At 41.5% G+C, this 14,059-nt stretch overlaps 1 protein-coding gene across 4 annotated transcripts in view; it reads right to left on the reverse strand.

Annotated features, from left to right (window-relative positions):
• Positions 1–14,059, reverse strand: part of magixb (MAGI family member, X-linked b) — a 71,546-nt gene that overhangs the window by 23,253 nt on the left and 34,234 nt on the right. For all 4 annotated transcript variants that reach the window (XM_019865240.1, XM_019865239.1, XM_019865242.1 and 1 more), the window contains exons 4-9: positions 12,630–12,749; positions 10,490–10,663; positions 7,981–8,143; positions 6,525–6,589; positions 4,126–4,287; positions 1,187–1,688 (exon numbers count right to left, since the gene is read on the reverse strand). In XM_019865240.1, the coding sequence (XP_019720799.1) occupies positions 1,187–1,688; positions 4,126–4,287; positions 6,525–6,589; positions 7,981–8,143; positions 10,490–10,663; positions 12,630–12,749 (1,186 nt within the window). The remainder of the gene's footprint in view (positions 1–1,186; positions 1,689–4,125; positions 4,288–6,524; positions 6,590–7,980; positions 8,144–10,489; positions 10,664–12,629; positions 12,750–14,059) is intronic.

Raw genomic sequence — 14,059 nt, forward strand, 5'->3', positions numbered from 1 at the left:
GAGTGTGTGTGTGTGTGTGTGCGTGTGTGTGTGTGCGCGCGCGTGTGTGTGTGTGTGTGTCACTTCTGGGCACAGTAGTCCAGGCTCATGATAGCTTTAGGCGAAATGTAATTCTGAAGTGACACCAAGTGGAAGGAAAAAAGAAATCCTGTCATTCAGTCCCAGTCATGTCTTTTTCAAAACTTGCCATAAAAAGGCGGCTTGGCGACGATAACAGCCAATTTAAAAAAAAAACAAGATGGATGGGGTTTCTTTGTTGAGTAGAGAGGCCCACTGTCACGTCTTAAATGAATAGAGAGAGTTGGGGTGCTCACGAAACTAGCCGTCATGACTCAACTAGACATGCTGAGGAGTTTGCAAAGTAACATGGAGATGAGAGAGAGGACCGGCTCACCGATCTTGTTCATGTTGTGAAGAACCGTTAGTTTTCTGAACTGTTATTAATAAAGATTGAGAAAATTTTAGGGTAGAGAGGCCCACTGTCACGTCTTAAATGAATAGAGAGAGTTGGGGTGCTCACGAAACTAGCCGTCATGACTCAACTAGACATGCTGAGGAGTTTGCAAAGTAACATGGAGATGAGAGAGAGGACCGGCTCACCGATCTTGTTCATGTTGTGAAGAACCGTTAGTTTTCTGAACTGTTATTAATAAAGATTGAGAAAATTTTAGGATTAGTTGTCCTTTTTTGAGTACTTGAATCCCGTATTAGTGGAACACTTGATGCGGCCCAGACAGATCCAGATTCTCTCGCCAGCAGCCCCCGCAAAAGTTGAGTTTGATACCCCTGCTGGAAGTTGTTGCTTCAATTCAGTGTTGGCTGTGAGCAACCAAGCATGTATTTTTCACAATCCTTATCTTACTTACACTTACAGAGTGGCTGCCTTTCCAGCAGCTCCTATATTTTGTTGTTTTACTTCTTCCGATCATAACTTTGCTGCTGTGAATTGGGAATTTCTCCATTGCGAGACTAATAAAGGTTTTCTTATCTTATCTTATCTTACACATGCCAGATGCATGGAGTTGGCGCTCATCATCTTTGTTTTAGGTGCTTTGCCACCATCTCATCGTAACTATACATAAGTATAAAACCCTTTTAGGGAGGGTTGTCGATTATTCACAGATTTTCACTATGCCTATGCCCGCCACTGTGTGCATCCCGGATCCCGTTATCGGGTGTATCTTACCTGTGTGAGCCGATAGCAGAGACAACTTCACTGTCACTCTGGCTGGCCAGCGTCGGGTCAAGCGACTGCACTTGGGCTAATGTTCTCAGGGAACGAGGCGGGCGTGTCAAGGGCGGTGATGCGGCATTGCTCAAACTGGAGCGTCTCAGTGACGACTGTCTGCTGGCAAAGGACGTGGCGTTTCCATTGGCATCGAGAATCACGCCGGGCTCCACGTAATCGCCGTGGAGGCCGTTCAAGTGACGGATCTGTGGAGTAGGCGTCGGCCGGCGAGGTAGATGGTGAAGAGGCTCAGGCTGCGAGGTGGTGGGAAGTAGGACGGGGTCATCACTGTCCAGCAAGCGCTCTTTGGGACACCCGTCAGGGTTGTATAGCATGGGGTATCCTCTTCTGATGGCGATATCCACACCGTGGCCCACTGGGACAGACTTGAGCATCTCCACCGCCTTTTTGTGAGACACTCCCAACATGCAAACGTCATTGATGTACACCAGAATGTCCGCTGCCAAAGCACAAAGACACATGAAAAATGACCAGATGATGACAAAATGTTGCGTATTTGTGTGGGACTTCAAGACCACACTGAACTCATTTCATACACACACACACACACACACACACACACACACACACACACACACATATATATATATATATATAAGACTGGAACTTGTGAAAAAAATAACTAAATTGAAAACATCAGGAAATATATAAAAACCGAACAAATTGTTATAGAAATATCAGTACATCATAGAAAATAAACTGCCTACTGACACATGCATTTACATGTTCGAAAAGGGGTGAGAGGATGTGGCAACTTATCTATTCCTAGCCCCTCTTTATTTTATTTTAAATATATCCACAGGATTGGGGAGTATTCAAATTTATCTAAACATAGAAAATAGAATAATACCATATGGAATACTCCAATTTGCAATACATCTTCTTACAATACCACATCTAAATACCACTCTAGAGTGTCGCCACACACGGGTCATGTAGTGGAAGGGCGTTAGATTCCATTTCAGAAGCCTGTGGCGCACACCAAAATGGCTGACACTACATTTCCCAGCATGCCTCAAAACACCAACAGGTGTGGCTCCTCAAGTCACTTGATTAAAGCAGGCAGGGGGGTGGAAAAGGGAAGAAATAAACGAGTCAGCTGTTCAGTGAACCACCAGTGGAAAGAATCTTGGAAGTTTAAACTGGGCAAAGCATTAATAAATCTGAGGGTGAGAAGCCCACATGTCAAACCTAGTTTGAATTTAACATGGAAATTCCTATTTAGCACACTGCAGTCTGATCAGATGCGACAGTGAATTAATTGTCCCAATATGCTACACTTATATCCAATCTTATTACACTTTTTCCCTTGACTCCACAAGAAGGAAATTGACTTTGCAAATGTCTCGTTGAGCTGGAGTGCTCCTGTTGAAAAGCGTCGCGACTAAATAGGCCGCCGCCTTTCGCTATTTTGTGCGGGTGTGGGCAATCCAAGCGACTAATCCTCAAACGCAGCCTATTAACAGATATCGACTTGATCAGTCCCTGCAGGCTGTCTGCACTCTGCTTCCCTTCAGTGTTGATACCAACTTGTTCAGACATTTTTGTGCCGGCGTGTTTACATACGTCAGTGAGTCGCAAATTGCATATGCGCACGATATGATCAGCAGATTAGAGTGCGGCAACCAGGGGGATTAACGACTGATTACGATACGCGGTACACTTGCTGCAGGAGATCAGCAATTTTCAGTATAATCCCAAAGACTTTGGACAGAGAAAGGAAGAGAGAATATGTTTAGAGTTCTTCACAATAGTTCAGGTCCTTACAGTGCACAATGTGCTCTTATAGCATGTTTCTTTGAGGCGTTGGTGGGCCGTGAGAAGTTCATTGGTGGTGAAGTTGTCATGGCAATGTTTCCAATTTCATCTTGGAATTTTTTTTTTTACAGTGGTGCCTTTAAAATAGGAGTGACCTGACTTGCAAGTTTCTTTGAGATCTGAGCTGACGTGCGGATGACATTTTTGTCTGTTTTGTTTACATCTCAGTGGAAATGGAAGTCGCAGTTGAGAGTGAGGCGTGCATGTCGTTGATTTGGCTTAGCAGGATGAGCATAGTACCTCTACAATTCAGTCAGTATTATACTGAAGGAGTGGATAAATATTAAGGATAAGGTATTGAATGCTAAAACTGATGAAGTGATCCAATTCATTAGAATTGACTTTGTAAATCATATAAAAATTAAGGAAAAAACATTTATTTACATTCGATTGTATTATGTTGTTAATGGGCATTTTTCATATACTGTACGGTACTTCAATATTCTACTGCACTATTTTGTTTTTAAAACATGTTACAAAAAACTGGAAAGGATTCCTGGCATTTCTGTTCTTCACTGGGGAAAGTTGGCTTGAGAGTTGAGTGATTTAGCATTGTAACAGAACCAGAGGTGGGAGACATTAATTGATACTTTCGAATAAAATGATTCAAGTAATTTGTTAAAGTAAAAGCAGTCCACCAAATGATTGCTTAAGTAAAAGTAATAGTTAATTTGGTGGAACAGAGTCATGTCTCTCGGGCAAGCTGCTTTTGTAAAATAGATCACACAAGCAAATATTGTACAGAAAAATACAAGCGGTGAGTGGAATAAAACACAATGATGCAACAGAGAAAATGTTATGTTTCGAAACAAAAATATTTGATTTTAACAATCAAAAACAAGTACAATTTATCCCAACAGCTACTTGGGTAAATGTAATGAAGTAATTGCAGCTCATGACATCCCACCTCCGCACGGAACAAGTCAAGGTAGCCCTGAATTGGTGGTAGCGTTGAGCTGCACTGCATCACGCCAACTTTCACCTGGCATCTTTCAGTGCGATGCCCTGCAGTTCTGCATCAGTGTACCTAATTACATGGCTGCTGAGTGCACAGTCACCTGTCTTGAGGGCTGAGGGTCCGATTGAAGTCACACTATAGACCTGAAGGAACTCTCTTGGCTTGCTGCCTCCAACAATGTTGAAGCCAAAGCCCCTGGCGCCCTTGATCAAATGTGTGCGCACAAGAAAACCCTGAAGCTCCTCTGGGTACTCTGTGAACCCTGGAAAGAAGTGACCCAAAAAAAAAGAACGTGAGATAGCGTGGACGTTTACCTCAGAGGAAAGTCAATCATAAAAGTGCAGCAGAGAAAAGATGGCCATGGGTTGAGCATTAGTGCAAAAGACAGTAAGACACTTTCCGTTGTTTGTGCAACTCAACGGTTGTTGACAAGTTTTAAGACTGAGGGAAGAGAGAGAATCAAAGTGCACCAGATGGCATTTCCCCAAAATAGTTGCCATGCCCATAAACTGAGCGCATCCATCCATTTTCCACATCACTCATCCTGATTGGGATTGTGGCTGGGCTTGAGCAAATTCCACCTAACTTTGAGTGAGAGGTACCGTACTCATTGGACTGGTCGCCAGACAATCACATCCTGCATATATACCTGTAGGAAAATCAACCATTCATACAATCATCCTATGGATGGGAACCAGCTCTTTTGGAAAACCTGTTCCCTGTAATTCAATTCCCCAGAATTCTTTGTTTGCTTCAGTATTCCGCGTATCGATTCCTGACTGGGGATCTGCAACTGGCGGGGCCGTTTGAAGCTTGTGATTGTGGAACTTAATTAGCTTCATGTCACAGAGAAAACAAATGAAGAGCGAGGAGGAAAATAAAAAAGTGTTGAGAAACGGTCATCAGAGGAGATTTGTTGTGTTGGAGGTCTGAGCGGTGTTATGCGACAATGCTCACCTCTCTTGGAAAATGCCGCGACTTTCTTTGGAGGCGGCAGTTTATAAAAAGGGGGTTCTATAATTGTGCCGAAGGTTGAAAAAAAAAACGGATCAAATATATTCTTATCTTACACTCCCATGGAAAGTTTCCAATTTCGAATACAGTGAACCACCGCATGTTTGTACGTCAAAATTAGCAAATTCACTTCATACTGGTGCCAGGGAACTGTGTTGACGTGAGGAGTTCCATTTTAAACAAAAGTGCTTTTGCTGCCATGCTGTGGCATCTCTAGGCAAATATGCACATAAACCTTAGAAGGCAGAGTTGCATCAAGTACTGACAGATTTTCACTATGTACGTCAAGACTCGGTCCATACCCCCCCCATCAAATTTCACTGTACAGTCAACCACCCGCCCGTCACAGGGATTACGTTCCAGACCACCCCGCAATGAGTGAAATACGCAACATAGAAATACCCTGTTTCAATACTTAAAATTATTTTTATGGCATTTCTGACACGGTATTAAGATCTTTAAGCACACTTAAAATGATACAAACACATTTAATAACGATAAATTGACAAAGAGGCACACAAAGCTCGTGGGCTCACATCCACAAGGGGCTAAATATCTTTAGAAGTCTTGCCTGTCTCTTTCCTCCGTTTAGTCAGTAGTTAACTATGCTTTTGGTATTATCTTTGTTTCATAATGGCGAAGCTGAGCTCACTCAGCAGTTGTCTGTTTGAGTGTGCGTTGGCAAATGCACAAGTTAATTAGTGTCAGGCAGAACCCTTTTACGTTACAATTGGTTCCTGCTAATAATCACCACTTGATGGCATAGGAACACTAACGGGAACAATGCAATGGGGAATATGAAGAGACTGTAACACACCATATATCAGGTGCATCGGATTATAAGGCGCACTATCGGCTTTTGAGAAAATTGAATGCTTTCAGGTGTGCCTTACAGCGCGGAAGATATGGTAATATGAAACTTAAGACTTTTAAGATACTATAATTACGGCCACGGTGCGGGACAGAATCGCCTGTGGGATGGTCAACTCATGCCAAGAATGTAAAGTGATTGACAGCAAAATCAAGAAATTGGGATTTTTTTTTTTTATTATATTTTTTAAAATTCTGATAGGCTATTGACTACCACAGGCCCCTGCACTTCAGCCCTGGTAAGATCGTGGGTAAAGGCGGGTTTACTGTGTTTACAAAATTCTTAAATGTAAATTCACCAAAAATGTTCCCTCATTTTATGCAACGAGTCACCTGATGAATGTCATGAAATAATGCGTCGACCGTGCCGCCAGCCTTGGTTGAAGAGCCTGGCGCCGTGCCATGGACGCAGAGCTTTCGTCCTTAATCAGTCAGCCGTCCCGTTTCAGCCAAAAGCTCATTCCATCTCATTTGACTTCAACCAGCTGGCTGTGGCTGTTATTTCCGTACTTGACAAACACAGGCTGCTCTGCAGTGAAACGTGCCACCGCTGTCCTGATAATAACATGCACAAGTGGCAAGGAAAGAATGAAAGAAAGACACAAAGAGGCTCACATTTGTTTTTGTAGAGCGACTCCCTGCTCGGTGCTCGAGGACTCTGCCAGCTGGTCCTCTTGTGGCTTTTGGAGGCAAAATGGAAACTAAATGAAAAGGAGCACATCGACACACATGCACCTGGAAGACTGTACATTAAGGAGCTTTTGACTCTACGTCCGAGATGCTTCATTGGAGTTCAGGGTCAGTATAAAGAAAACACTGGAAAAAGTTAAGAGACCAAAACTAAATAAATAAATATGTAAATAGACGGTTTGAAGGGTTTTGACCATATTTCACTTTCTGTGAATAACTGCTCTGTCTGGCAATATTCATAAAGCGGTGGCTTGAGATACGAGCTGAATTCATAACTTCAAACGGTCATATGTTGGGTATCCCAAATCATTTTTCCATATTGAAATGAATAGAAATACCATTAATCTGTTCCAGCCTTCCCCCAAAAACCAACAAAAAAGTTTGTATGTCACTTTATCATGTTACAAAATGATACCGTAATGACAAGTCAATATAATGTAAAGCTATTACGTACCGTAGTTGCTACATTTTTGCTTTAATTCAGTGGCCATTCTGCTGCTCCTTCTTGTGTGCATGCCTTGGCCACCGAACGGCAGTACAATACAGACAGACAGAAGCGGATCTGAGCTTCTAAGTACTGTAGTAATGTTGTTCTTCACAGAGGATAAAGAATGGATGCTTAAGTATTGTATTACCTGTCTACATGTTGCTCTACTGTTTGTTATCAGTCCCTTAAAAGGGAAATATAATTGCAGTGAATGAAAAATAATTACATCACTAAAACTAAAATTTTAAAAAGCAATTTCATTAAGAAAGTAAAATAAAAAGGAAAATGCTTTTTAAAACATGGAAAGTAACTGAAACTACATCACACATTTATAAAACAAACTAAAAGTAACAATAATTGTAACGATAATGTATTTGCAATTAAAATCAGACATGAGCTTTCGAGGTTCATCTCAAATGGATGTCTTTTGTCAGGTCAAACAATTGTTTGAGAATTGTACTAAACAATATTTAATGCCCTGATTTGATCTTGCAATCAACAAATACTCCTAATAAAAACTAGACTAAAACTAATCATAAAACATGCTCTAAAAATAAACAAAAGCTAAAACAGAATAAAAATGAACAATCACGAAAAATCCCAAATTATAACCTTGTTAAAAGGTTATAACACTGCCACAAAGATGCTGTTTGTGAGTCTCTCTATGGTGTTGTGCATTATTTGTTAGCATTAAGCTACGCAGACTTATTTAAAGCGAAGTGAGGTGGTTGTCAGAAATCCATATCGTAATGCTGTAATGCCTTGTTGAAGTGGAAATCGCATTAAAAAGCGTGAAGCCTCTATTTTGAACATTTGTTCACTATCCACTAAAACTGCTGCTTACTATGAAGTCTTTTTCATTTTTTGCAGACAAGAGTCCATGAGAGTACTGACTCTATGTAGTGACACTCTCCCGGGTCGCTGAAGGCCTGCTCCCAGTCATCCGCGATCATGCCTCTCCCTCTGTCTACGGCCCTGTTGCCCATGAAGCCGTTTTCTAGGACGCCAGCAAAGCCGCCGCTCGATGCCCGGCGCCCCAGCGGTGAGCGATGCCCTCCTGTAAGAAGGAAGATGTTCAAAATAATGAAGAAGGGAAAGGTCCCCTTTCATGAACCATATGCAGCCCATGCTACAAAGGAGAGCAATGCCCAGATGCTGGCATTTCTGTAGAGGGGTAAAAGACCTGAGGTCGGCATTTCTGTCAATTTCCTCCTCCCTCTCGGGAGGCAGCGTGAATGACTGTGCATGCATTCCACACACGGGAAAATATCAATTTTTATTCCGCTTAATTGTCCTTGATGACGTCCTCCAGCCATGAGCTCCAAGGTGAATCTGAGTGATGTTGGTCACAGGTCGGCACTGGAGTAGCCATCCTTACAGTGTTACTCTGATTCCAAAATATGACTCAGCATAAACCAGAGGAGATGACTCCTTTCTTCTTGGACGACGCCCAGATTAACTCATTGAGGCATCGCGGTCACAACGGTGGACAGACAGACATCCAAAAGCGATTTTCTTCCTCCCATACACTGGCACAAATTGCTCAGCGCTATTCAGAATAAAAATATGTATGGAAACGACCGAGGAGTTCTATACTGTAACTGGTCACATTTCCAAATTCTGTGATGCCTTAAGATATGAGTTGTATTTGCTCTGTGATTATGCTCTTAACTCAAAAGACTTACATGTCAAATCAATTTTACTCACTGAAATAAGTGGGGATGTCACTAACCGGCTCCAGCCTCCTCAAAATGTTTGTTTTGCATATTTTAATCAGGAAACTAAAACTATAGTTTTGACTAAATACACATATTAAAATATGATTAAACAGAATATAAAGAACTGAATAATTTGTGCTTGAGTGTGAGTGCTTTGGCCACTGGGGGCCAGTATAATACAGTGATCCAGACACAAACCAGGAAGACTTTCACAACTACTCTAAGTGACTTGTTACCTGTGATAAGTCAGTTTTGGGGTTTTTTTGCAGAGGAAATATACCTGTCAGTATTGTATTTTACCAGGCTACATGTGTTGTTGCGCTGTTTGTGTTTTTGCTTGTGTTGAAACACTGTGACCATTGATGCTATTCGTCAACCCCGTCTATTTTGTGTGTATATTTTTAATAATAGGATCAATTTCAAATCAGAAGTCACGGAAATAGTGACAACCAAAGATAAATACTATTATTCCATTTATGTTCAGAAGGGATTTTGGTGAGGGAAAAATATGCTTGCAAGATCTTTCAAAAAAAACTAATAGGAATAATTTTGGACAGAATGTCCATTTGGCAAGAAAGTAGGCACACTTAATATGTTATGCTGGGCCATGAGTTGGACACATAAGCTCTAAATTAAATCCATTAAATTCTGTTATTAGAAATACATGTACTTCCAGCATTTTATCTATTTGGGTTGAAGAGCATTTTTCATAGTTAATTTGTATTATTTATTTATTTATTTTAATAACAGCGGCTGACCAGTGGGTGGCACAGGATTATGTACTAGCATCCACTGATGCACAGCCTCTACATCAAGGCTCTTGCAAATACACCTCTGGGGGGAAAAAATGAAGTGACCACTACAAAATGATCAGTTGATGCCTTCATAAATCAACAAAACAAATCTTCATTGAGATGCTCGGAAACTTGTCATTTTCTCGAACTGTCTATCGCAAATGATTGTGACACAAACACAGCAAGCATCTTTGAGAAAAGCTGAGAAAAGTAATGAAAACACTTGGGGTGGGTGGGGGGGTTCAAAGAGTAAACAAGTAATCATCCCCATCTCGCAAATCTCTCCCTGCCTTCATGACCGCCTAAGTGATTTGAAGGGCTCAACCTATAAGCCGTCAAATGTACAATAAACATAAAAAACGAAGAACCACCAATACATTTCCCTCAGCCTTCTTTATGGAAGTGCAGGACTTATCTGGTTAGCGCCGCGCTTACTTGCCCTAAGGGCAGCCTGACCTTGCTACGGAGCCAGTCCAGCAATCGATGAAGCCACAACCCCACTGAGAGTTTACAGCATGCTAATCACACTACCGATTGAGTCATTTCAAACGCACACCGGAAGTACGGCGACATGTTGTGCTGCGCAGGTGATACATGTGTGAAGGCTAACTATTAAATGTGTGAATGTGTGTGCAGTTTGCAACTAGTCCAACCAACCAATCAGATGATGGTAAAATGCTGATGATGTTGTGGACCAGTTAGCTAGCCTTCTAAAGTCATTTAAAAATATCTGATCTTTAAAAAAGACAGTGCCGTTGCTAACACAAAAAGTCATACGCGGGATCATTCGTATGTCAAGGCACCCCTCTATTACTGAGGTTGTAAATGTAGGTTAGGCTTCCCACTACAGCTTTGCACACACATACTGCAGAGTTGCGAGGCGATACTTGCCCGGGAGGCCCAGGTCTTCATCACCATGCTCGGCTTGGGCCGCAGCCTTTTCCAGGTTGCTGAGTGACTTGCTGCGCGTGCGGAAGTTCCTGAGCAGGCTGCGGTGTTCCTGATAGGTAATAGGGGGGGACTCGGCGCTGATGTGAACGGGGCGAGGCGTGCCGTAGTAATTCCCTTCGACAAACAAAGCGAAAAAGCAATCAGTCACCCGCAAACACTGAAAATAAACATCAACACTGATACACTTTCTGAAGCTACGAACCAGATAAGGAGAACTCGAGTCACATGACTTGTTGAAATATCCATTGTTTAATGGCCTTTAACACCACGACACCGTTGCTAGTATCCATAGACCGTCAACAGCATTTTGAATTAGTGTTAAGTTAGTACAGTTTGGTAAGACATAAGCTGTATGGTGTTCGGTTAAATACACCATGTGGAATTCTCTTGGTTTCATGTTTACTTTGACAGTAAATGGGAGTGGCTTAAAGCGACCACTCGTTTTTGAAGAATTATTCTCTCTCTGCCCACCTGCCGCTTGTTATATATTAAGTTGTCTGTCGCTATCTAGCATTCATGATGCAAATTTTTGCTGAAACTAAAAAGAAGAAAAAAAAAACGCAGATCGACAGCCTAGATCTTGAAATACTCTGAAGGTGGGTCCTTTGTAAGTCAAGGATTCACCAAAGTGTGACTGCCCTGAGACTGAATTATGTCCAGTACAGTGAGTTTTAGCAAATTCTTTCAGGTTCTGAAGAAAAAGTCACCATTTAATGCAATATTTTAACACTGAGCACAGTATTACAATATTTTAACACTGCTATGAAATCGTAGAAAGGGTTCTGTCAGTCGTCATCTGTACCTGTGGGTAAAAAACAAAAAAACAAAAAACAAAAAAACCAAAAAAGGACGTTTCGCTTCTCTCACAGAAGCTTCGTCAGCGAACTTCCTGTACGACTGAGAGCCTCCACAAGCAAACTGCTATGAAATGGGACAAAGCCTCTCGCCTCGACTGCTTAGCTCAAGCCAAGTTTCTGTCAGTTTGAAATGTGAGGCGGATAAGGTGCACTTCGTTTATTGCTCTCATTGAAACCTCATAAATTATGGATGCTAATAGACGCGACCGTTTTAATCCAATGCAGCATGGTTAGCCAAACCGAAGATGGAAACTTGCAGGGAGTTTGTGGATTCGGCTACGAATGGACACTAATGCAATGGCTTTCTTATTGTATCAAAACAATCGGACAAATGATTGGTTATTTTTTCATATCTGTCAGGACAGTCATAAAATTACTCACCTCATTTAAATAAGAGGGACTGCCACTGATTAGTATTTTGGCATTCGTACATTGTTTGGAGATGGTCTGTTTTTATTTGTCAGCCTGAGCTCAACAATATTTTTCCCGTCTATCATTAGTCTTTTGTAGGCTATACTAATTTAAACGAAGACAAGCTGAACTTCCTTAACGCTGCACGTTACAGACCAAACCAGTACCTGAATCATAACTGATGCTGTGTGCATTTTCTGTGAATTTGAAATTATTTTTGAAAAATAAATGGATGGAAATCTAGACAGAATGTTCCATTTTAATCTGATTCATCCATCGGAAAATAATTGACAGATGAATCAATTATTAAAATAAGCGTTAGTGAGCAGCTCGAAAATTGAAAAATGTACAGTTAATCCACGTGGTTGAAATCGCGATTGGCCTATCTCACTCATGGATGATTGAAATCGGCAGCTAAAAAAACCCTGATCAGAACAGCACTCATTACTGGATCTTAACAAGTTGTTTTATAAAATGAAACCACAGTATATAAAGCCACTGTGATCTGGAGGTTATGCATGGGTAAATGAAAACACTCATCCATAATATTGTTAGAATTGTGCTCATTTGATTTGTAATAGGATAATACCATTTTTGTGGTGGGAATGGAAGGACTTGAAAACCCCACACAGGAAGACCGCAGTCGAGATTTGAACCCCAAACCTCAGAATTCATAGACAGAGGTGCAAACGAGTTCACCACGTTGCCTCTGTGATGCCCGTCCCGCTGTAAATTAATCAAATGTTTGCGTTGTGGAGTGCTGACGTGAAGCGATTAGAGGCATGACTTGTGCCTGTGTGGTTGCGGCCTACCTTTAAATTTGCCGCTCTCCAGCAGCGCTCCCGACTCCTCCAAAGAAAAAAACTCCTCAATGGAGACAAAGTTATAGTCTGTCCCGGGGATCTCTCCCGCTCGAGGCGGTCTGGTTGTACCTGGGAAAGGAAGACGACAGGAAATATGAAGTGGAACATCAAAGTAATGAGGCTCTTGCGCGGATAATGTGCCAATTAATCAAGGCAGTGTGCTTTTATCTGCGGGTCATAAATTATCGCAGGGCCACTGACCTCAGTGTTTAAGGCAAATAGCAATTGAGCTGTAAATAGTGCCAAGACCATGTTTGTCAGCAACAAAGGTCTGAGTGGCTTGACACTTGGCTTACATTTGAAACACACATCAACTCTCTTCTTCTACATTTCAGTTTAGGCTCTCGCCGTTGAAATCAATCTCGCCATGGAAATAAATCCTCATCAACGCATTCTGGTAAATTGCTTCTTGTTAAAGCCATGATAGTAACAACCTTTGCAGGCAAAGATGCAGCTTCACAAACTCTCCTCCACAGCTTGATACTATAGAGAGTGCCGCCATCTGCTGCGTCACAAGTGCTCCCTTTAATAGGCAGCATTGTGAACTGCATGTCCTCCCTGATTTATAATTGCTCCTCTTTTCACTCACGCAGACAAATTCACTGGTCCGTGTTGAGCTACAACCACTCAGTGACAAAACCGCAACCTATTTTTGCTCTTTGCTCACCGTGCATACCATCACCTGAACTCTCTGTTCATGGAGTTTTATGCACCGCTTCATTCTCAAAGTCTGCACTATTTTCGGTCAATTTCTTTCTGATTTTCTGATTACCTGGAATACCATCCAACGAATAACAAAACTCATCTCATTCATCAGTATTTCATCCTCGTCAGAGATGCTGTACATAATTGTTGCACCTGTTTTTAAATCTATTTTGAACCTTTTATTCACCCTGTGCTGTGACGTAATGTAATATGTAACTACAGTGACCCATAATGACCACAAATATTGAGAATCTGCCAATAATTGGAACTCATTACAATTGTCATGAAAAAAAAGTGAAAAAGCAAGAGATCGGGTAAACATAAATAAATAAATAAATAAATAAGCAGGGGCTTGGGTTGAAGAAAAAAAAAAAAGCTAAACCATGGTGGTTTCTGTGAGAAACGGGGAACAGATTCCGAAATAATCTTTGAATGATGAGTGAATTCTCAAATGCCGAAGCACAAATACGTAGAGAGTTCGCTCCACTGTATTCTGCTTTGTTTGACTGTGCTTTTTGCTTCCAGGCTGGCATTGGAAATGAGAATGTGTTCTCAATGTCCTTAACCTGGAGAAATAAAGGTTTAGATAGAAAAAAAAATACAAATAAAAAAGTGAACATGAACAAGTTGCAAACGGAGCGTATGGGGTGTCAAAAACCTCTCATAACTTCCGT

Source organism: Hippocampus comes, unplaced genomic scaffold, assembly GCF_001891065.2.
Source record: "Hippocampus comes isolate QL1 unplaced genomic scaffold, H_comes_QL1_v1.1 scaffold124, whole genome shotgun sequence".
In the NCBI taxonomy this organism is placed as follows: Eukaryota; Metazoa; Chordata; class Actinopteri; order Syngnathiformes; family Syngnathidae; genus Hippocampus; species Hippocampus comes.